This window comes from Pelodiscus sinensis, chromosome 1 (genome assembly GCF_052426305.1).
Source record: "Pelodiscus sinensis isolate ZL-2025 chromosome 1, ASM5242630v1, whole genome shotgun sequence".
In the NCBI taxonomy this organism is placed as follows: Eukaryota; Metazoa; Chordata; order Testudines; family Trionychidae; genus Pelodiscus; species Pelodiscus sinensis.
The window spans coordinates 240244239-240269191 of NC_143052.1; the positions used below are offsets into that span (position 1 = coordinate 240244239).

At 45.2% G+C, this 24953-nt stretch overlaps 1 protein-coding gene across 10 annotated transcripts in view; it reads left to right on the forward strand.

Annotated features, from left to right (window-relative positions):
- Window positions 1-24953, forward strand: part of LIMS1 (LIM zinc finger domain containing 1) — a 145740-nt gene that overhangs the window by 117419 nt on the left and 3368 nt on the right. For 6 of the 10 annotated variants that reach the window (XM_014569273.4, XM_075917970.2, XM_075917960.2 and 3 more), the window contains exons 6-10: window positions 7638-7788; window positions 9779-9871; window positions 12361-12409; window positions 24328-24403; window positions 24636-24771. In XM_014569273.4, the coding sequence (XP_014424759.3) occupies window positions 7638-7788; window positions 9779-9871; window positions 12361-12409; window positions 24328-24403; window positions 24636-24771 (505 nt within the window). Of the gene's footprint in view, window positions 1-7637; window positions 7789-9778; window positions 9872-12360; window positions 12410-13039; window positions 16058-24327; window positions 24404-24635; window positions 24829-24953 lie in introns of those variants that run through there. The other 4 variants (XM_006114548.5, XM_006114547.5, XM_025180379.3 and 1 more) reach the window with 3 other exon arrangements.

Sequence of the window (24953 nt, forward strand, 5' to 3'; positions counted from 1 at the left end):
GAAGATGTTAGAATGGACTGAATGCAGTCTTTGAGAATAAGCAAACCATTTGCAACAGTGAAGGTACTAAACCCCTGGAGTAATCCTAAATTTTGCATCACTTGAAATGTTATCAGACTTACCAGTGTTCTGACTGACAGACACTCAGGTTTGTTAGGCATATAATACTGACTAAGATTTAAGGTTACAGCACTCTGGCTTGAAGTAATGAAAAAGTCAAAATGTCTAAAACCAAAGGTTGAATAAACAGCTACTTAGCGGGGTCCATTTTTAAGCCATAATTGGCAGTCATCTTAATTATAAACTAAGAAATCCCACTGCATTTTCTATTTTTCATCATATGTTTCAAAAAAATAAAAATGCAGCTCCTTTACTTCCTCCACTAACCAAGGCCCCGTGCTGCCTCAGGCTGATGCTAGCCCAATCCTGCGCTGTCAGGGGCTCTCCTGACCTGGTCCCAGTGCTACAGGCTGTTGGAGGCTGCTGCCAGCCCCTACCCCATCCCACTGCTTCAACCTGACCCCTCCTGAATTGCCCTCCTCCCACTAGGCTACCAGGGTTCTCTGATCAAGGATCACAGATACTGTTAGACCAGAGAATTCCAGTTTTGGGAGGTGCAACTATAGTTTTTAAAAGCAAATTGTAAATTCTTCCCTCTTCTTTGAAACAAATGTGTCTTCATCTGTGGCAGCTGGTCCTTGTTTTCAGGGCTGAGGTACTTCCCCAGTTTTTACAGGCTGCGATGGCAGCTGTATTGACTCTGTACAGCTGTAACCCTGTATCTCTTGGGGCAACTCTGAGGAGATTTGCTGTTTCAAACAGCTCTCTAGAGAATTGATGGATTTTCAAAGTGGCCTATGTAGCAATTGGACAAGGCAATTTCCCATCCTCCGGAAGGAGCTAACACTTACTTGGGTCTTAGCACAGATTTTCCCCCAGTTTTCCATGTCTGCATGGAGATGCCATATTGGAGGCGTTATGGGGAAAAGTATAGGTGCACTAGTTTGTAGGTGTCCATCCTCTAATTTGGTGGCAGGGAAGTTTTCACTTTAGATATTTAGTGCCCCAGCAAATACCAGTCTTAAAAAGACTCTGTAATCCTAAAGCAAGACCAATGAAATGAGACCATCATTGATTATAGTCCATTTTAAAGCTTAATTTTGACAATGTTATTTTAACTGTTCTTAATAACATAATTTTCTTCTTTAAGTGATGTCCCCATGAGTGTTCCAGTGTATGTGTTGGGCTGCCCAGTGCCGCAGATTGGAGATTTCCCTAGCAGTAGCCGGCCAGGCCATGCACGCACACTAGGCACCTCGTGCTGTTCATGCCCTGCACTTGGCGAGCGTGGCCTGGCCCTCCTCATTTCCTTCATTGCCACCCTTGGTTGCAGACAGAGCTCGTCTCTCTCCTCACAGTTACTTCGTTTAGTCAGACAAATTATTTAGTTAGAGCTTTTCCTAGTTAGTCATTTCACTGTTCTTAGTCTTGTTCAGTTTTTTTGTCCAGTTCTTAAAAAAAAAAAAAAAAAAAAAAAAATTAAAAAGGAAAAAAACCCTGGATGTTGTAGGCTGCAATGAACAGTCCCCCCCCCCCCCCCAAAGAAAAGAAGACGACAAGAAGAAGATACTTCTTCAACATGCCAGATTCGCCTGGCTTCAAGAAATGCAACAGCTGTCACAAACCAATGCCTGTGTCAGATGGGCATTCTTCGTGAAATAGGTGCCTGGGAGAGGTACACGTCCTGCCAAAATGCGAGGACACGTGGAGACAGAGAGATACATGCTCCTGTTCGATAAGGCGCTCCAAACAACTGACTCTAGGGCTTCCACCTCTCGTTCAGACCCTCCCAGAGCCAAAAACTGGTGGGCCAGCTCCCTGGTTCCAGGCACGTCCGCCAAAAAGAGAGCTTTGCCGACACACTTCTCTTCATTGACCCATGTCAGTACCAGAGGTTAGCCAGGAACATCTGGCACTGCAAGCTCCAGTTCCATGAGTGCTGCAGAACCTAAGTCCCAGCACAGAACGTCACCGGCACTGGCGCCAGTGGGACTGCAAACCAGGGAAACAATTTACTATTCCGGCACTGCCAGTGCCTGAAAAACCCTTGGCACCAACCAAAGCCCATGCTAAAACAAGTAAGAGCCCTTCCACGGCTTTCAGCCCCAAACGAATACTCTCATCGCCATCATCGGCACCATGCTCACTGGCACCGATGGAGAATCTTTCAGGGCACACCACGCAAGCTCCTGGAACACATCAGCTTCACTGCATGCTTCAGTGCCACAACCCAGATCATCTTGCTGTACCTCAGGTAGGCAGCTTTCTACTTTGTCTCCTCATTCATGAGCTCAGTCAGGTCTCCTAGATCTCCTGTGTTATCGGTACGCAGTGACTTCCACGATGACCATAGGAGCGTCTCTTCATCACAACACTCCTCACCCACAAGGTCTTACTATGACTGCAATAGACGTAGACAGCCCTGTGACCGCCCACCTCCTTGGATGACACAGTGGCATTACCCACCACCTTATCCCAGGCATAGGTCACCATGCTGTCACTGTTTGGTTTCCAGACACCGATCTACCCTTTCTTCTGCACCAGCTACTAGGCATTGTCTTCCATCACCCCGTGCCCATACCCCACCTCCTCCTGAACAACCTTAGACAGAGAACATAGGAACAAGATAAGGAAAGTAAATGCATGGACTTATTTGGTAGGAAGATGTACTTTTCCTCAATTCTTCAACTTTGTATTGCAAATTACTCAGCCCTTCTAGCCAATCATTACTTTGACAATTACTCTAAGGTCACAGGGCCCATGGAATATCTGCTGGACAATAAAAGACCTATTCTAAAGTTCATAGTGCAGGAGGATTATATTATTGCCTTACAAATGGCCTTGATGTTGCAGATATTGCGGCTCGCTCTACCACAATGACCATAGTTATGCAGGGAGCTTCTTGGCTCCAAGCTCCTGCAATCCCGAAGAAGTTACAGAACAAAATGGAAAACCTTCCCTTTGATAAGGAGAAACTATTTGCAGCAAAGACAGATGAGGTCCTCCATACAAGTAAGGACTCTTGAACCACATTACGTACCCTAGGCATGTACATGCCACCTTACCACCACAGATATTACACACCATGACTTCTCCTACTCTCAGAACCAGCAGAGAGGATTTGAACAGTCTTCCTCTAGACCACAAGTTCAGAGGAAGTGGATACAAAATAACTGCTCCTCTAACTAACAGGCCAATAAGCAGTAAATGTGAGATATTGGTCGAGGGTCTGCTGACCTCTCCTTTACACATGCACACTATGAACATGTCCCCATTTTTCACCATCGCTTGCACCCATTTTATTACCAATGAGCTGCCATCACCTTGGACGATTGGGTTCTTGAGATTGTGACATATGGCTATACCATCTCCTTTACTTCTCTTCCCCCAACCTCCTCACCTTCCCATCCCTCTTCAGGTATCCCTCTTGTGAGAAGCTGCTAAGACAGGGAGGTTTACCGGCTCCTCACCATTGGAGCGGTAGAGAGGATACCAGACCAATTCAGAGGCAAAGGCTTCTACTCCAAATATTTTCTCATGGAAAAAAGAATGGGGGGCTGGAGACCCATCCTCAATCTTCGCAAGCTCAACGAATACTTACGCAAGCAGCGGTTCAAAATGGTTACCCGGGTTTCTATAATTCCAGTGTTGGATGACAGAGACTGGGAGTCACTCAGACTCATTATCAACGAGCAAACGTCCATATTTCCGCCAATGTAGACTCTGGACTTGAGGCACCCGACTAGACCCCAATACTGCTTGCACCTACTTACTTTTGCAAAGATTACAGTCCATACAGGATCTTGTTGCAATGCTTTCCATGAGCCCTATTGTACCGGTACTTACCTGCCTACAACTTATGGGTCATGTGGTAGAAACAACCTGCATTGTGTACCGTGCCCACCTGCACCTTAGTTTCCTTCAGCATTGGCTGACATCGGTATATGTCCCTTCCAAACATATTCACAAGCATGTCTCTCTTCCGCCTAATGTGGTTGTTTCCCTCAAATGGTGGACCAACCCAGACATCTCCTGGCAGGAGTCCCATTCCACCACGATCAACTGTCCCTATCACAACAGATACCTCTGTACTTGGATGGGATGCCCACTTAGATGGACATTTTGCTCAGGGTCAATGGTCTGACCATGAAACAGTTCTCCATATCAGCCTTTTGGAATTACAAGCAGTGGCAATGCTTACAAGCACTTCCGTGCGCACATTTACAATCGCACCATCAGAATACTTCCTGACAGCATGACGAAAATGCAGTATGTCAATTGTTGGGGTAGGGGGGTGCTCCTGTTCTCTGCGCGGAAGCGATTTGGCTATGGAATTGGTGCATCTACAACAATGTAAGCATAATTGCATTTTACCTACCCGGCATCAACAGTACTACAGTGAACACTGAGCAGGCACTTCACCACAGACCACTAGTGGGAGATTCATCACCAAGTGCTCCATTCCATCTTCTGTTGATGGGGATTTCCCCATATAGATCTATTCACCTCCCACGACAACACCAAATGCCCTCAGTATTGTTTCAGAGCAGGTGTGGGATGTGGATCTTTAGGAGATGCCTTCCTGGTCAACTGGAATGGCCTACCAATCCCCCTCATCCCAAGGGTCCTCGAGAAGGTCAGCAGAGAGGGGGTTCAAATAAACCCTCCGCCATTTTGCAAGGAGGTAAAGCCTGCAAGCGACGGCGGCAGAGAGGGGGCGAGGGGCAGGCAGGCAGCTGCTTCAAGAAGTTGTTAGTCAATTACAATACCGCAGTTTATCTTTCTTCCACTGCTGTTCCCCACTGACCTGCGGATCCAGCCGGCGGCAGTGTAATTGACTAACAACTTCTTGAAGCAGCTGCCTGCCTCTCGCCCCCTCTCTGCCACCACCGCTTGCAGGCTTCGCCTCCCTGCAAAACGGCGGAGGGTTCGGCCCTCGTCGCGCCGTTCCTCGCCAAGCCCCTGCCCTCCCGCCCCCGCTGGAGGCAGTGTGGGTCCTGGCAGATCTGTCACAGCCCCCCTGCCAAAGTACCTCCCGATAGTCCGGCATATCCGATAATCCGGCACCACCTCGGTCCCAAAGGTGCTGGATTATTGGAAGTCTACTATATATAGACAGAACCCGATCCTTCCGTACATCATATTGCCTATTTGTTTCAATAGTGAAATGCTCCAAGGGGAACCAATTTCATCACAACGCATATCAAGAATTATATCCCGCATCACTCAATGTTACTCCATACAGAACGTTTCCTGTTCTACCAAGAGCGCACTCCACGAGAGCAGTGTCAACATCCACAGGCTTTCTCTGGGGTATCCCCATCCAGGACATTTGCTGTGCTGCTACATGGTCATCAAATTATACTTTTATATGAAGAATTACACCATACTTTACCATCTTGACAATGATACTCAGTAGCCACTGCAGTATTATCAACCACTGCTAAATGGTGACTCCAAAATCCACCTACCTTGCATTTTGATCAGTTACAAAGTCACCCGCAGTTGAGCAGCCACAGGAACATCACTTGAAGAAAAAAGGGAATTACTCACTTGTGCAGTAATGACAGTTCTATTCGAGATGTGTCCCCCCAGGGGTGCTCCACTACGTACCCTCCTCCCCTCTTTCTTGGAGTTTCTGTTTCTCTCCTTTTTTTCAGATACTCGGGTATATATGAGGAACTGAGGAGAGTCAGGCCATGCATCCAAAGTGCAGGGCGCAAACAGCATGAGGCGACTAGTGCATGTGTTCAGCCCAGTTGGCTACTGCTAGGGATCTGTGGCACCAGGATGCTCCAACACCTATAGTGGAGCACCCATGAGGACATATATCTCGAAGAACTGTGGTGACTGCACAGGATGAGTGACTTCCCTATTCAGATTTATCATCCAATTTCTCTCGATATATAAAAAAACTTTTCCTGTAGGATCACAGAGTGACATCATCAAGTCACTCTGCATCTCCAGGAGCCCCAACCACATGACCACTCCATTCCAATGCACCCCCTGGACCAGAGTCTATCTGCCTCTGGGCCCTGCTCCTAGTCTGCCTGGCCCACGCATCTACCACGTGGCTTGGATGTGTGCAGCCCGGCCACAGCATTTGGGGGCTATGCTGCAGGTTTTCCACCAGCTCCGGTATGTGCTGGTGACCCGGGCCAGCATGCTCTCCCAGGAGCTCTTATCTCCGCACGCCGCCTGAAGCAGCATCTGCCTGCCTCTGGGCCCTGCCCCCAACCTGCGCAGTCCATGCACCTGCCGCGCAATTTCGATCTGTGTGGCCAGGCTCATGCGTGCTCTCCCGGATCTGCCGCAAGTTGGGCAGGTCTTACTCCCTGGCCACTTCCCCAGTGCTCTGGAGCAGTCGCTCTTCATTCAGGGCTCCCTTGGGTCACTGCGGAGCAAAGCTCCCCCAACAGGCCCATGTGGAAAGGCTGGGTTGGCAACAGGCTGTGGCTTCTGCTGCGGTGGCCAGAGCTGTGCTGCCCTGGTGGTACGCTTGGGGGAGAGGGGTGCGCAGCTCAATGAATTTGTGGGAGGGGGCAGGGTGTGTGGAGGGAGGAATGGGGATAGGGTATATGTGGGGATAGGCGGTGCAGTAAGGGGTGATGGTAGGGATGAGGGGGTATAGGAATGGAGATGAGGACAGGCAGTGTGGGGATGGGGAGGGTTAGGGAAGGATGGGGGTGAAGGAATGGAGGAAGGAGTTGGGGTAGGGATAGGCAGTGCCAGGGCAACGGGGGAAGAACTGGGTTTATGAGTGTAGTGAGCAAGGTGCACTGCCCCCTAGTAATGTTTAAAACAAAGCAATATACAGAGATTGAATATGCATGATTGTCACATATAGGTGTATGTGTTTCTTTATCACTGAACCCTGTATAGCCATGCATGATTAATTTGGAGTTAGAGCACTACATTCCAGTCTGTTATGCTGATGTTAATCCAGAGTAAATCAGATGACTAGTGGATTACATTAGTGTCACTGAGAACAGATATTAGCTCAGTATTTCTAGGTCTTTGTCTACACTAATGAGATAAGTCAATCTAAATTACTCTTGTTACATTATACAAATTACTCTTGTTACATTATACAAGTTATATAGCTAAAATGGAAGTATCTTAGATTGACATACAGCGGTGTCTAAACCACGCTATTTTAGCAGGAAGCATTCTCCCATCAGCATATCTGTGTCATCACCAGACTCACTAAATCAACATGGCTGCATCAATTGCAGAAGCACTGGTTTAGCCCATAGTGAAGGCTAGCCCTAGGTCCTGCAAATGATCATCTGTTCATTGTAGATTTGTGTAAGAAAATGATGAAAGTATTATAAATCTGATATTTAGAGAAAATAAAAAACTTAGTGCATTGTACTTATCATACATTTGAGTTTTCCATACAACCATTCAATCTTCAAGATAAAATCTACTGAATCAGGCCACTTTGAAAACTAATATGCAAATTCCACAATGGTGTGTAAATAAAACTTTTTCAATAAATCCATAAAAATAAAGTCATGCCTTCAAAACCACTCATTAACTTTGTATTCATTTTTTATTCATTAATTTTTGAACAGGAAAGAACTTACTGCTGATGCTCGTGAATTGAAGGGAGAATTATATTGTTTACCATGCCATGATAAAATGGGGGTCCCCATTTGTGGAGCATGTAGGAGACCAATTGAAGGACGAGTGGTGAATGCTATGGGGAAACAGTGGCATGTAGAGGTAAATGTCAATGCATATATTGTGTTTTATAAATATTGGCATAAATATACTACTTCTGGAATTTTGTGGATCAGTTTCAATAGAAAAGATGAGAAAATTCTACAGAAATGGTAAAGTTGTATAACATGTCCTCAGTTGTAATCAGTTTATTTCCTTGTGAAAAATTCTGCACTTTGAGAGGATTCCCTGTGTTTCAGATGAAGTGTAGAACTCAAAATATCTCTTCAACAGAAACTTAAGTGAATATATACACAAGTTCACTTTCACTAAAAATATGGTTTAGCTGCCACACATTTCCTCTGTTGTCTTGGACAAATTATTTACTCTCTCCATCTATAAAATGGGGATTATAATAGCATTGCCTAGTTTACAGAGTGTGTGTGAAGTTAACTGTTCAAAAATGTGCTTTGAGATCATTGGCTAGAAAGCGCTATAGGAGTGGTAAGTTTTATACAGAAATGTAGTAATATTTGGCATAAAAGACTATTAATTACAAACTGGAAATTGTTTTGAAATAAATAGGATTTAATTCAATAAGGACAAATGCAAAGTGCTACCATAGGAAGGAGTAATCAATTGTACAATTATGAAGTGGGAAATGACTCCGTTCTGCAGGAGTACTGCGGACTCAAACTAAATATGAGTCGTCACGGTAATACTGCTGCAAAAAAGCAAAACAGTATTTTGGAATGTGTTAGCAGGAATGTTGTAAGCAAGACATGAAGAAATATAAAATAAAGATTCAGATCCCAGAAAAAGCATTTTGTTTTTCTGATCAATTAAAAGTATGTGTATAACCCCACCTACAGGTCAAAACCTGGAAATACTATTGTAACCATAGAAGCTCAGTTTGGAAACATTTTTCATTCAGCCTCAAATGCCAAGCAAAGCAGATGCAACATTTATATTTGAGTTCTAAATTCAGTCAGTTTTCAGTCTAAGATTTCTGTGAAATGGAGCCTGAAGACCACAGGTTAAATTTCCAAAGGGGGCTGCAACTCCAATTGAAAATTTTTAGAGGTCTACAAATGAGAAATGTTTGAAAGCCACAGGTTTACACATCAGGAAAGTCTTCCTAATTGTAAGATTAGTTAAACACTGGAACAAATGACCTAGGGAGGTTGTGGAATCTCCATTATTGAAAGTTTTTAAGAACAGATTACGACAATTGCCTGTGAGGGGTTCTTTAAAGATAATTAGTCATGTCTCAGTGCAAAGGAATGGGCCAGATGACATATTGAGATTGCTTCTAGTTCTACATTTCTATGATTCTGTTGCAGAGTACCATAATACTACTTTGGCTTCTATGACGCCTTCAGTTTGAAAATCTTCAAGCATTTTACAATTGTTGAGCATTTCAAAGCATTGCAGAAGATTTAACTATACACATTTCATTACGTTTAATGGAGTATATGTAGCTAAATCCCACAAACTGCTTCAAAAATCTCAATCAATAAATGTATCCTTATATCACATTTGGTGTGAGGCATGCAAGTATTAATATGTTCATCTTACAGTTGAGAGAATTGAGGCAAAAAGAAATTGATTCCCAAAACAGGAGAGTCATAAATTGAATTCGTATTTGCTTACGCTTGCTCCTAAAATCACAAGCTCATCCTTCCTCCTAAAATAAATAAATAAAAACACACAACCATTGATCAGATTACTGTTGATTGCCAAACAAGAAGTATAACAAGAAAGTTTCTGTATAGCAATAAACTTTCATTATATCAGTGCCATTTATCAACTAACAACGAATCCAGAATTTTTGTTCGGTTTTTTCTTTAAAATAAAATTTTTAAATGAGCAATATTTGGGGGGGGGGATTGTTTTAAATTTACAAATAATAAAAATGTTTTTCATTTTAAAGAAGGCTTTACCAGTAGACTGTCCTCTAATATTGTTCAATCCTGAGGCTTGTGTATCTGTTTATAAAGAAATGCCATAAACTCAGCCAGTCCAGAGACAATTCATACCATTTTCTTTGCAGCATTTTGTTTGTGCAAAGTGTGAAAAGCCATTTCTTGGTCATCGTCACTACGAGAGGAAGGGCTTGGCATATTGCGAAACCCATTACAATCAGGTAAGGTTCAATTTTGCATCTTAGCCATTAATAAATTCATGATTCATAAACTCATATCTATAGGAAACAGAAGACTAACGCTAAAGGACTAGGTTTGCCTTCTGACAACCATCTGTGACTTGAAAAGTAGCAACTAGCAGTATTGTAATTCCTTAAACATTGTACTACAGGCAGTCCCCGACTTAAGCGGATCCGACTTATGTCGGATCCGCAGTTACGAATGGTCCCGCCGCCCGTGTACTCCGGGGTGAGAAAAGCTGCTCCACGTCTCCCTGGTCTGCAGACCAGGAAGCCGCGGAGCAAAGCTGCGGAGGGGCTGGCGCTGCGGGGCAGCCCAGGCGCGCCTGGGCTGTCCCGCCGCCGGCTTCCCCCGAGGCTTTGCAAAGCCTCGGGGGAAGCTGGCGGCGGGACTGCCCAGGCGCGCCTGGGCTGCCCCGCAGCGCCAGCCCCTCCGCGGCTTTGCAAAGCCTCGGGGGAAGCCGGCGGCGGGAATGCTCCAAGGCTTTGCTCCCCGTCTCCCTGCAGACCAGGGAGACGGGGAGCAAAGCCACGGAGCACGCCCGCAGGGAGACAGCTCAAGCGCGCCTGGGCTGTCCCGCTGTGTGCGTGCTCCAAGGCTTTGCTCCCCGTCTCCCTGGTCTGACCAGCAGACCAGGGAGATGGGGAGCAAAGCCTCGGAGCACGCCAGCAGTGGGACAGCGCAGTGCGCCTGGACTGTCCCGCTGCCCGCGTGTTCTGCGGCTTTGCTCCGGGTCTCCCAGGTCAGCAGACCAGGGAGACGGAGCAAAGCCATGGAGGACTTGGGCGTTCCGCCACCCCCGTCTCCCTGGTCTACTGGGGGTAGGGGGGTGCAGCTAGTGCCCCTCCCAGCAGACCAGGCTTTTCTTGCCTACCCCTGGGGTAGAGCAGCTGGGGGCTGCCGGGTTGGTCCCGCAGCGCCGCTCTGGACCAACCCGGCAGCACCCCAGCTGCTCTGCCCCAGGAGTCCTGATTCAGCCGCTGCTGGTCAGTTTCAGCAGCGGCTGAATCAGGACGCCTGAGGCAGAGCAGCTGGGGTGCTGCTGGGTTGCTCCAGTAGCGCCGAGGAGCCGCGCTACTGGAGCAACCCAGCAGCACCCCAGCTGCTCTGCCCCAGGCGTCCCCAAGTCAGCTGCTGCTGAAACTGACCAGCGGCTGACTACAGGAAGCCCGAGGCAGAGTTGCTCTGCCCCAGGCTTCCTGGAATCAGCCGCTGATCAGTTTCAGCAGCAGCTGACTTGGGAATGTCTGGGTTTCTTAAGTTGAATCTGTATATAAGTCAGAACTGGCGTCCAGATTCAGCCGCGGTTGAAACTGATCAGTTTCAGCAGCGGCTGACGCCAGTTCCGACTTACATATAGATTCAACTTAAGAACAAACCTACAGTCCCTATCTTGTACGTAACCCGGGGACTGCCTGTTCTATTCTGCAAATGATTCAAGTGTTTAAAAATAAAACTGTTAAGGACTTCACAAAACATTCAGTATATACTCAGCCTTCAAATCCGTACTTACTAGTGAATGAAGGACTATTGGCTGTGAACTGTGTAGTATCTTCAAGGTCAATGCTGCTAATGGCACCCATCTTTTCCAAAAATCTAAAAATGTGTTGCTTGGTGTCTAGGGTTTGACACTGGGCCTTAGTTAATAGGGTTGCTCTCCTCACAGCTTGCTAACTGCATAATGATATGACTTCACATGAAAATATGCCGTGCAACCCTGCTTGACTCACCTTTTTGCCATGACTGTAAACAACAAATGCATTTGTCAGAGAACACCACCTAGTGACTACTTTCGTTTTCATATATGGATTATATTCCCTTAACCTTTTCCCCCTTCAGACCCGCTTTTTATAGTCACCGATACCACAGTTAGGAGCATAGCATATATATTTGAATGACTACACAAAATATTATGTGTATTCCGTTAATTGTTAAAATAAACTTTTTGCAGCTATTTTAAACAGAACAAACTGTAAAGTGTCACATACATACACCTTTTGGCACACAAAAAATGGGTAATAAGCTCCAGAGTTCTGGGACATGTATTCATTACAGATAAAAGGTTTGACTTTTGAAATATGGATAGTATAGCTGTAAATAATAAATGCCATAATACTATAGATATTAACAAGTACAATTTGGGCCAAAAGTAGAGTGAGTGGGTGGCTGTATACATATAAATTGAAATTACGCAACAGAAAGAACAACTCATTGTTCTAGATATGCAGGAGAACCTGAAAGTTCAAATTGACTATAAACTAGTGATAAACAAAACTAATTTAGCCTAATTTTTCAAGATGAAAAAATTGCAAAAATGAAACGAAACAGAATTGGAAGAGAAGATAACATCCATTAAACATTATTTTATCTTTCATGATGAAGTGTCTTATTTGTAATGTGTTTTTTTTTAAAGAATAAAGTATGATACATTTTTAACTTTTTAAAAAAATGTATTTTCTCCCATCCACAGCTGTTTGGTGATGTTTGTTTCCACTGTAATCGAGTGATTGAAGGAGATGGTAAGCATTTACGTAGCTGCATTTTTTATGTCACTTCAGTAGGAAGCAGTTACTGAAAGAGGCAACAGGGAATGGGAAGATGGGTGCTTAAAACCTTTCTAAAAGACGCTTACCTATTTCTCCCATCGTGCTTTTTTTCTAAATGCTTCAGAGTTTCTGTGAGTAAAATAAGAGTGCTGCCATAGTAGTAATCAATTGTACCTGGCCATGTCTACACTAGGAAACTATTTCAAAATTACTAAATTCGACGTAGCTCCCGATTTAACACATTCAAAATAGAGTGTTCCCACTACAGGGAAGCATCAAAATTAGTTTGAATTAGTCCGAAATAAAGCAGTCTGGGGAGGGCACCAGGAGGGTAGATACTTCTTGTGGCTGCTGGGTCAAACAAGCTGTGACATGTGCTTACAGGGGGCTCCTCCATACAGCCACGTCAAACACGCCTCTCCTCCACTGCCTCTCGTAAAAGGGATGCAGTGGGCATGTGCCTTGTGCTCTGGTTGCCCTTGCGGACACAACAGCACTCACACAGTGGAGCCAGAGCTGCTGTAAAGCCATGCCAGGCTCATGGGCCTCATGCTGCGCCTCATGGTGTAGTACTTCCACACTGCCCTCATGTTGCTCCAGCAGGACGGGAACCAGCAGGATGAACCCCAGCCCATGTTCACCCAGGTCCTGGCACTCCTACTGCTGCATATGTCCCTCAATCCCCTGGACACTGTGGAACGTCGCTTCTGGCAGAGGGAGACAAGCTCAGACTGATGGAACTGCATCGTCCTGCAGGGATGGGATGATCAGCAGTGGCTGCAGAACTTCCATATGTGCCAGGCCACATTCCTGGAGCTCCATGCATGGCTGGCCCCTGCCCTCAGGCGACTGGACACCCCTGCAGAAGCGCGTAGCCATCACACTGTGGAAGCTTGCTATGCCAGACAGCTATGGCTTAGTAGGGAACCAATTTGGCGTGGGGAAATCCACAGTTGGGGCTGTGCTCATACAAGTAGCCAACGCCATCAACCACGTGCTGCTACAGAGAGTCATCACTCTGGGAAACATGGACATGATTGTGAATAGCTTTGCCACCATGATTTTCCCCAGTTGCAGAGAGGCCATAGATGTCATGCACATCCCCATCCTGGCCCCCGACCGCCGTGCCTCGGACTTTATCAACAGGAAGGTACTTTTTCAAGGTGCTTCAGGCTCTCGTGGATCACAAGGTTCGCTTCACCGACATCAGCGTTGGATGGCTGGGAAAGGTGCATGACTCCTGCATCTTCTGGTACTCCATCCTGTTCTGAAAGATCCATGCCCACACTTTTTCTCCTGAACACGCTCTCAGAGTCTGGGAGGTGGACATGCCCATCGTAATCCTGGGCAACGCAGCCTATCCCTTGTTCCCCTGGCTCATGAATTCCTACACAGACAGTCTGGACCCCACCAAAGAGCACTTCAAACCAAGCTAAGTAGGTGCCGTATGGTGGCGGCAGGGGCAGATGACTGTTTTGCGGGGCCCCGGGCAGCATAACTCCGCAGGGCCCCCCTTTTGCCACGGTGCATGCGCGGGGCTTTTTTAAGCTCGGGGCCCGGGGCGGCCGCCCCGTTCGCCCAGCCCTGTATCCGCCCTTGGGTGGTGGAATGTGCGTTTGGCCATTTTAAAGGGAAGTTCAGGAGTTCCTCATCCACCTGGACCTCAGTGAGTGCAACATCCCCTTCATGGTGGTGGCCTGTTGTGTGCTCCACAACCTATGTGAAAGCAAAGGGGGAGACTTTTCTGCCAGGGTAGGGGGCTGAGGCTGAACATCTGTCCAGGGAGTTTGAGTAGCCGGACGCCAGTGCCATACAGAGAGCACCACAAGGGACTGTGCTTATCAGAGAGGCCTTGAAGGAGAGTTTCATGCAAAGCCAGTTCTGAGACTCTCCTCTGTGCCTCTCCACAAGGGGCTGCTGCATTCCCTCTGTGCCTTTCATCCCCCACCTCTCCTTTCCCCTGCCCTCTATTCTTACCTTCCTCCTCTCCTGCAGAGCAAACAATAAAGACATCTTTTGTATATAAAAAAAAAAAAAAAACCCACCCAGGACTCTTTATTTCGGGAACATACAAAAGGGGAGGGACCGAGAAAAGAACCTGGAATGCAGGAACAGGGAGAGGTGTGGGGGGCTCAGCCATGGTGCTAGGAGTGGTGCCTACCTCTGCATAGTCTGGAGGCTTTGGCTGCCCTAGAGGTCCCACTGCCCCATGTTCTGGGTCCCTGGCAGCCACAGAGGATGCTTGGAGGGGAAGCCATGGGTCTGGGGAGAGGCAGGGAAGTGGCTGGTGGCTCGCTTCATGCATGATGCTATGCGCTCCCTCACCGAGGTGAGGGTGGAAAACATGGTGGTGTACTGCCATGCCAGTTCGTCCCAGGCGGCCTTCCTTTGCTCCCAGTCAGCCCAGCACTCCTCCCGGTCGGCCTGGAACTCCTCTTGGTCAGTGGCCTATTCCTGGCATTCGTCATTTGAGTCCCTGGATGGGGGACTGCAGGCAGGGCATCTGATCCTGCATGAGTTCCTCCCAGGTGCATTCCTGCGGATCCCACTCAGTCAGGTAAATGGCATAGGACGTGCCAAGCTCGCAGCTGACCCAGCTGTGATGAAAAATTCAAAGGGTAGACATCACAGGAGACACTGCTGGCCCTAATCTGAGCCAACACCAAAGGTCTTGCTTCAGATGATGGTGATGTGTTTTGAGCAAGACTGTATGTTGCCTAGGCAGTGGGCACTTTCCAGCAGGGACCTAGATGTCCTGGGGACAAACAGACATGGGAAGGTGCTGGCCACTCCAGGAGCCTGCGAGCGGAAGGAGGGTGATGGGGCGGCTCAGCTTCCTTCTGTGTCCCGCACACACTGGGTTCAGCATTGGCGACATCCTGCAGAGAATTTCTATCCCTGTAGACTGAAGGGGGTGAGGGAAGAACAAGGGGAGTTGTTTGTGAGGGGCAGATGCTACGTGCTGGGAACAGTGCTTATGGGTTCCCCTCCTTTTCATCCCCCGGCAGGTTCCCATGCACGAGATTAGTCTCCTACACATCACCCTGCTTAACCGGGAGCAGATGCTGACTGAATAAGGGCATGACCCTGGGCCGTGTGCTGTACTGCTGTGTGGTTCAATGACCCCAGACTACTTAGTGGTGGTTTGTCATGGGAAGGTGTCCCACCATGGAGGCTGGAGTAAGGCAGGCCTCTCTGGGAACTTTGTGAGAATGAGCGAAGGGTTCTTGTGTGAGTGTCATGGGGCTGAGTGCTCCACACTGGCACTCCACGTGCACCCACATGAACAGACCATTGTGCAACCCACCAGACCAAGTAGGCCCGTGGTCACCAACAGGTTGATCGCGAGCTACTGGTTGATCGCGAGGCCTTGACCAGTCACTCGCGAGGCGTCCTGTCCGCCCCCATTTCCCTCCCACCCCCCAGAAGCCCCACTACTTACCTCAAGAGAGAACGGAGCTAGTGTCGGTTTCAGAAGTCCCGCAGTTTAGCGCCACTTCCGGTGATTCCAGAAGTGCGCTAGCTGCTCTGCCAGCCGGGTGTACTGCAGGAGGGAGCACTGGCTCCCTGCACCGCACAGGAGGGGTGAATCAGCCCTGCGGGAGTCGGCCCCCTGGGCAGGTGCGCGGGCGGGGCTTCTCTGCACGGGGGGGGGGGGGGTTGGCCCCAGGGCAGGTGCACGCTGGTTTCCCTGGGGGGGGGGGGAGGAGGAGAATCCTGGGAGGAGGGAGATGCAGGGGACACTCTGCCTCCACTGGCACCCCACTCCCCAGCCACAGAATGCTGTCCCCACTCCCCTGGCCTCAGCCACAGAACTTAGTCCCCATTCCTGTCCCCACTCCCCTGTCCCCAGCTACAGAACTCTGTCCCCATTCCCATCCCCACTCCCCGAACTCTGTCCCCAGCTGCAGAAACCTGTCCCCACTGGCACTCTGTTCCCTGCTGCAGAACCCTGTCCTCCACCCTCTGCCCTCCCAGCACCCTGTTCCCTCTCCCCTGCCCCCAGCCGCAGAACTCTGTCCCCACAAAATGTATAATTATAAATGCTTCATTTTAGATTTAAATAGCATGAATAAACAGACCATTTATTTCATAACTATAAACATGATTTTAATTGTATGTATCGCATAATTTAAAAATAAAGTGTTTATCAGAGTGTGTAAGTAAGGGCTGGGGATAGCAAGTGATGGACAGGAGGAGAATAGAGAGGGCAGGGCTTCAAGGAAGGGGCGGTGCGGTAGATCTTCGCCTGTTCTGAGATTTCAAAATAGTAGCACCAGCAGGTCCACATGACCACTATTTTGAAATAACTATTTCATAATTGGCATTCTTTCTGATGAAAAGCCGAAGTACAGATTTCAATTTAAACGACCGATTATTTTGAAATAACAGGTTTGATAGTGTGGATGCTCTGCTTATAAATTCGACCGTAAGGGGGTTATTTCAAAATGAAGTCCTAGTGTAGACCAGGGCTAAGTGAGATTTACACAGGCAGCTTCCTCTACATGTATTTATCCTCAAGGACGTTAATAGACCTCAGTTCAGGTACAATAATCCACAAGAATGGATTATTTAAAGGAAGCAATATCTATATTACAACAACATCTATCTGAACAAATACCATGTGCCAGTAATAGCACCAGCTAAACCAAAACCAGTAATTAATTGGGATAAGGCCCAGGCACTTTAAAAGAACAGCATGCCATGAAATATAATCATGACAGTAAAGAATGAGCTCTAAATTCAGGTGACGTTCTTTACGTATAGTTTCAAGACTGTGCTTGAAACTTTTCAAGGGGGTTTTCAAAGTTGGATCATGCAGCCACCAGGGAAAGCCCCATGTGGGCCCATGACGCTTTGTTTACGCTAGAGTTCCGCATCCATGGAGCCTTGCAGCTCCCATTGGCTGTGGTTTGCTGTTTCTAGCTGAGGGAAGTGGCACAGGACCACCAGGTGCTTTCCTTGGCAGATCTGCAACCCAAGTTTGAAACCCTCTGCTCTACCTATAAAACTACATTCTAGGAGTCTTGAAGGAAATTTTCTGTTCATCTTTTAAAATCCTCCAAAAACAAATAAATATCTGAAATTTTGGTGAAACTGGTATCGTCAGCTTTGTGTGATAACTAGGTATATGTTTTTCATATCTACACTGTCTAATTTGGTTGCCTCATACTGTATGGTCTGGTTACTAAACTGAGCAAATTGTAGTGTGCCATTTCATTGCCCTTGGTATCATTTTGTTTTAAATGTATTCTTTCATTCCTCCATACACATATGAACAAAACATTGCTGTTCCAATTAATGAGTATGTCCAGCATTATTCTAACAAAGTGTGTGGGATGGGGGAACATGTCAAGCAGCCAGTTAACTCAGAGGGATCATATATGGAGCAATGCATATCTAATTAGGATACCACTGACAAACAGCAAAATATTTGTCTTCAAAATGACACTTCTGGGTACTGGTTGTCCAATAAGTTGCAGAGAGAAGAGCCTAGTAACAGTTATGATAATTGGAAATTACTAGTGCTGCAATTTCATTCATAGTAGGCAACCTTAGGTGCATTTTTATAATGGAGCTGCACCCATTGAAATAGAGGAAACAGATCTTTTTTTGGCAAGAGTAGAGGTGGAAGGTATTAAAAATCTTTATTGAATTTTCAAATGGCCAACAAAATTCAGCCAAAGATTTCTTTCTTAATCCAAAGACCAAATGGGCTTTTACCCAGTTATTCCAAGTGTTCAATCTGCACTCAGCTAAAACTAATATAGCCATATAGGGGTAAGCAGTGAGGTGGCAAAGTTTGCAGATGATACTAAACTGTTCAAGATAGTCAAGACCAAAGCAGACTGTGAAGAAAAAGATCTCATCAAACAGTGATTGGGCAACAAAATGGCAAATGAAATTTAATGTGGATAAATGTAAAGTAATGCACATTGGAAAAAATAACCCCAACTATACATATAATATAATGGGGGCTAATTTAGCTACAACTAATCAGGAAAGAGATCTTGGAGTTATCATGGATAGTTCTCTGAAAATGTCCACTGTGTGCAGTGGGCATCAAAAAAGCAAATAGGATGCTAGAATTATTAAAAAAAAGGGGTAGAAAATAAGGCGAAGAATATCTTACTGCCCCTATATAAAACTATAGTACGCCTACATCTTGAATACTGCGTACAGATGTGGTCTCCTCACCTCAAAAAAGATATTTGGGCATTAGAAAAGGTTCAGAAAAGAACAACTAAAATGATTAGGGGTTTGGAACGGGTCCCGTATGAAAGGCTAAAGAGACTGGAACTTTTCAGTTTAGAAAAGAGGAGACAGAGGGGATATGATAGAGGTCTATAAAATCATGAGTGGTGTGGAGAGGGCGGATAAAGAAAAGTTATTTATTAGTTCCCATAATAGAAGAACTAGAGGACACAAAATGAAATTAATGGGTAGAAAGTTTAAAACTAATAAAAGAAAGTTCTTCACACAGCGCACAGGTTAGAGGGCACTAGTGACTTCTGATCTTCTTTAAAACATAACTCTTATAATAATCTATATTGCAGAGGTTTAAAAAGAATCCCAGTTTATACTTAAACTTATTCATTAGAAAAATGGAGGCAGAAGCCCAGCAGCAGAGTGAGGGCTATCCTGTTTATTGTGTTGAGTGTAACATGTATGATTACCTGCCCTGTGGGCGGGTGGCATATGTTGCAAAGAGCTCCTGACCCTCAGAGACCGAGTTCGGGCTTTGGAAGCCAGGGTGGCTGAACTGGAGGAGCTAAGGGAGGTAGAGAGCTATGTTGATGAGACTTTCCAGGACACTGTAGAACTGTCCCACCTCCAGTCTGAGAGCCCCAGTGCTCTTAAGGAGGATGAAAGTCTCAAGGGAACAGAGCATTCAATGGGAGCAGAGGGAAACCATCCCGTAGTTGGGACCCTCCTCCCAGAGGATGTTGCGGCATCCTCTCGCACTGAGGATACCTCTGAGGGGGAGGGAATGCCAGTTAGGAAGATGCAGGTGTTAGTAGTGGGTGATTCGATCGTTAGAAACGTAGAAAGTTGGGCGTGTGATGACCGGGAGAACCGTATGGTCACTTACCTGCCTGGTGTGAAGGTTGCGGATCTCTCGAGGCATCTAGATAGACTTATGTGTAGTGCTGGGGAGAAGCCGGTGGTCGTGGTACATGTAGGTACCAATGACATAGGGAAGGGTAGGAGAGACTGTCCTGGAGGCCAAATTTAGGCTGCTAGGAAAGAGACTGAAATCTAGGACCTCTATGGTGGCATTCTCAGAAATGCTTCCAGTTCCACGCATAGGGCCAGGAAGGCAGGCAGAGCTTCAGTCTCAATGCGTGGATGAGATGATGGTGTAGGGAAGAGGGGTTTGGATTTATTAGGAACTGGGGACACTGTTGGGATAGGGGGAGCCTATACAGGAAGGATGGGCTCCACCTAAACCAGGGTGGAACCAGACTGCTGGCACTAAACATTAATAAGGCCGTAGAGCAGTTTTTAAACTAAGAGATGGGGAAAAGCCGATTGGTGCGGAGATGCACATAAATCGGAGGGAGACTTCTCTTAGAGGAGAATCCGTTGATAGAGATTCTCTAAGCTGTAGTCAGAAAGAGAGACGGGGAGCGGGTAAACTGTGGGCCAGAGCAGACAAACAACCGCATACAAAGGAATCCAATGCATCAGGGAAGGGCAGATAAATAAGCAGTGGCAAATTTTTAAAGTGCTTCTACACAAATGCTAGGAGTCTGACTAATAAGATGGGTGAACTAGAGTACCTAGTATTAAATGAGGAGTTTGACATAATAGGCATCACTGAAACCTGGTGGAATGAGGAAAATCTGTTAGAGACAATCATACCGGGATATGAAATATATAGAAAGGATAGAGCAGGCCGGGTGGGTGGCAGAGTGGCACTGTATGTGAAAGACAATGTAGAATCAAATGAAATAAAAATATTAAGTGAATCAACATGTTCAATAGAATCGCTATGGATAGTAATTCCATGCTCCAATAATAAGAAATTAGCAGTAGGAATATATTACCCACCACCTGACCAGGACAGCGATACTGACATTGAAATGCTAAAGGAGATTAGAGAGGCTACCAAAATAAAGAACTCTATAATAATGGGGGATTTTAATTACCCCCATATTGACTGGATACATGCCACCTCAGGAAGAGAAGCAGAGATGAAATTTCTCAATGGCTTAAATGACTGCTTCTTGGAGCAGCTGGTGCAGGAACCCACAAGGGGAGAGGTAATTCTTGATTTAGTCCTGAGTGGAGTGCAGGATCAGGTCCAGGAAATAACCGTTACAGGACCACTTGGGAATAGTGACAATAATATAATAACATTCAACATTCCTGTGGTGGGAAGAACACCTCAGCAGTCCAGCACTCTGGCATTTAATTTCAAAAAGGGAAATTACACAAAAATGAGGAGGTTAGTTAAACAGAAATTAAAAGGCACAGTGACTAAAGCCAAATCCCTGAATGCTGCATGGAAACTTTTTAAAGACACCTTAATAGAGACCCAACTTAAATGTATACCCCAAATAAAAAAAACATAGCAAGAGACCTAAAAAAGAGTCACCGTGGCTTAACCACCATGTAAAAGAAGCAGTGAGGGACAAAAAGGTATCCTTTAAGAAGTGGAAGTCCAATTCTAGTGAGATAAATAGAAAGGAACATAAACACTGTCAAATCAAGTGTAAAAATGTAATAAGAAAAGCAAAAAAAGTTTTTGAGGAACAGCTAGCCAAAAACTCAAAAAGAAATAACAAAATGTTTAAGTACATTAGAAGCAGGAAGCCTGCTAAAAAACCTGTGGGTCCCCTAGATGATCGAACTATAAAAGGAGCAATCAAGGACGATAAAGCCATAGTGGAGAAACTAAATGATTTATTTGCTTCAGTCTTCACGGCTGAGGATGTTGGGGAGATTCCCAAATCTGCACCGTCCTTTGTGGGTGATGAATCTGAGGATCTGTCCCGGATTGAAGTGTCATTAGAGGAGGTTTTGGAACAAATAGAAAAACTTAATGTTAACAAATCTCCGGGACCGGATGGCATTCATCCAAGGGTTCTAAAAGAACTCAAGTGGGAAATTGCTCAACTGTTATCTGTGGTTTGAAACCTCTCTCTTAAATTGGCTTCCTTACCTAATGACTGGAAGATAACCAACGTGACACCAATATTTAAAAAGGGCTCTAGCGGCGATCCGGGCAATTATAGACCGGTAAGTCTAACTTCAGTACCGGGCAAATTAGTCGAAACAATAGTAAAGAATAAAATTGTGAAGCACGTAGAAGAACATAATTTGTTGGACAAAAGTCAACATGGTTTCTGTAAAGGGAAATCCTGTCTTACAAATCTATTAGAGTTCTTTGAAGGGGTTAACAAACATGCGGACAAGGGGGATCCAGTAGATATAGTATACTTGGATTTTCAGAAAGCCTTTGACAAGGTCCCTCACCAAAGGCTCTTGCGTAAATTACATGGCCATGGGATAAAAAGAAAGGTCCTTTCTTGGATTGAGAACTGGTTAAAAGACAGGAAACAAAGGGTAGGAATAAATGGTAAATTTTCAGAATGGAGAAGGGTAACTAGTGGTGTCCCCCAAGGGTCAGTCCTGGGACCAATCCTGTTTAACTTATTCATAAATGATCTGGAGAAAGGGGTGAGCAGTGAGGTGGTTAAGTTTGCAGATGATACCAAACTGTTTAGGATAGTCAAGACAGAAGCAGACTGTGAGGGACTCCAAGAAGATCTCACCAAACTGAGTGATTGGGCAACAAAATGGCAAATGAAATTTAATGTGGATAAGTGTAAAGTAATGCACATCAGGAAAAATAACCCCAACTATACGTACAGTATGATGGAGGCTAATTTGGCTATGACAAATCAGGAAAGAGATCTTGGCGTTATTGTGGACAGTTCTCTGAAAACTTCCACACAGTGTGCAGCGGCGGTCAAAAAGGCAAATATGATGCTAGGAATTATTAAGAAAGGGATAGAAAATAAGACCCAGAATATTTTACTGCCCCTGTATAAAACTATGGTACGCCCACATCTCGAATACTGTGTACAGATGTGGTCTGCTCACCTCAAAAAAGATATTTTGGCCTTGGAATTGGTTCAGAAAAGGGTAACTAAAATGATTAGGGGTTTGGAACGGGTCCCATATGAGGAGAGGTTAAAGCGACTGGGACTTTTCAGTTTAGAAAGAGGAGACTGGGGGGGGGGGGGGGATATGATAGAGGTATATAAAATCATGAGTGGTGTGGAGAGGGCAGATAAAGAAAAGTTAGTTATTAGTTCCCTAAATAGAAGAACTAGAGGACACCAAATGAAATTAATGGGTAGCAAGTTTAAAACTAATAAAATAAAGTTCTTCTTCACATAGCGTGTAGTCAACCTGTAGAACTCCTTGCCAGAGGAGGCTGTGAAGGCTAGGACTATAATAGATTTTAAAGAGAAGCTAGATAATTTCATGGAGGTTAGGTCCATAAAAGGCTATTAGCCAGGGGATAAAATGGTGTCCTTGGCTGGAGAGGGATGGCAGGAGACAAATTGCTTAATCATTGTCTTCGGTCCACCCTCTCTGGTGCACCTGGTGCTGGCCACTGTCCGCAGACAGCATGCTGGGCTAGATGGACCTTGGGTCTGACCCAGTACGACTGTTCTTATGAAATTAATGGGTAGAAAGTTTAAAACTAATAAAAGAAAGTTCTTCTTCACACAGCGCACAGTCAACCTGTGGAATTCCTTGCCAGAGCAGTCTGTGAAGGCTAGGACTATAACAGAGTTTTAAAAAGAGTAGATAAATTCATGGAGGTTTGGTCCATAAAAGGCTATTAGCCAGGGAGTAAGGAATGGTGCCCCTGATCTCTGTGTGTCAAAGGCTGGAGAAGGATGGCAGGAGACAAATCACTTGATCATTATCTTCGGTCCACTTCCTCTGGGGCACCTGACACGGGCCACTGTCGGCTGACAGGATACTGGGCTAGATGGACCTTTGATCTGACCCACGATGTCCATTCTAGTGTTCTTAAAGCATTTATCAATTGTAAGTATTGTTCAGATACTTAAAACAGGATTAGGCCTGGAATCCTCAAACAGCTGCTTTCAACTGAACAAGCAAGCAAGTAGCATGTGGCTCCAGTCATTCCCTGCTCTCTTTTACGTCTTACAATAAACAATATCTGACATCACAGATTAGGTATTCACCTTTGTCAAAACTGGTTTAGAACAATGCTTGACCAGTTTGTTGGCAATTGCATAGGGACTTCAAGGACTTCCCTTATGCTATTTCACTCGTCTCTATTATCTCTGCAAATTACCCAGGAACACCTCCTCCCATTCATCCACCATTCCTTGCAACAAAGGCTCTTAAGTTTCATTTCTCTAAGTTTTGGTTTTCTTTTTCCTAATAAAGCATGCTTTAGGAGGTTTCATTTCTTAATTCTCAGCAACCCTATGTAATGAAAGGAAGATGGAAAGAGATACAAAGGAGAAGAAAGTAGAGACTGATATAAAGGGGAAAAAAAAGGCAACTTACATTCAAAATCAAGCCCTCCCATACTAAAACTATGGCAAAAGAAACATCATCGCTAAAAGTTAAGCATCGGCTTAAAAACGAAGTAATTTAGAGGCATCTAAATTACACAGCACTTACTTACAGTATATCTTCACGTGTATATCTCCTTATTCTCACTACATTTTTCATTATTACGGTCCCTAATTTTATTCCCAATTAAGAAAAAAGTTTAAAAATAATCACCTTTTGCTATACGTCTTATGAATATGCAAATTTCAGAAGTTTTAAACATGCCTTTTTTTTTTTTTTTTACTGATCTGATGATTTTTTTTCCCCTCCCCTAGTTGTGTCTGCTCTGAATAAGGCATGGTGTGTGAACTGTTTCGCTTGTTCCACTTGCAACACTAAGTTAACACTCAAGTAAGTTTATCACATAGTTTAAGATGGAAAACAGTTGTGATCTCTTCAAAACAGATCAATAGTCATATTTTAACTGTAATAGTATAGGACATGTATAGACTTCTTGAAAATGACATATGTGTTACTACTTTAAAATCTGTTTTTGCTATGTGTTCATTTCTTCTTTCAGCTAAGACTCATTTTTAACTCTTTTCATGTTCTTTCCACTGTTTCCTCTGTGCCTTATCTAAAGGGATAAGTTTGTTGAAATTGATCTAAAACCTGTCTGCAAACACTGTTATGAGAAAATGCCAGAAGAATTTAAGCGTCGACTTGCCAAACGAGAGCGAGAAGCAAAGGATAAAGACAAGCTGAAAAAGAAAAAGCCAGTCTGTTTGTAAACTTTTCTTTTCCTCCTATCACCATCTCTGCTTCTTTCTTCTTTGGTCAGTGTTTAGGACATGTATGTGACTTTTAGTTTTCTGCATGTATCTGTAATAATCAGTGAAAGAACAACTCTTAATTTCCACATATCTATGATTTGAAATCTCGAGCACTTAAGTTTTAATAT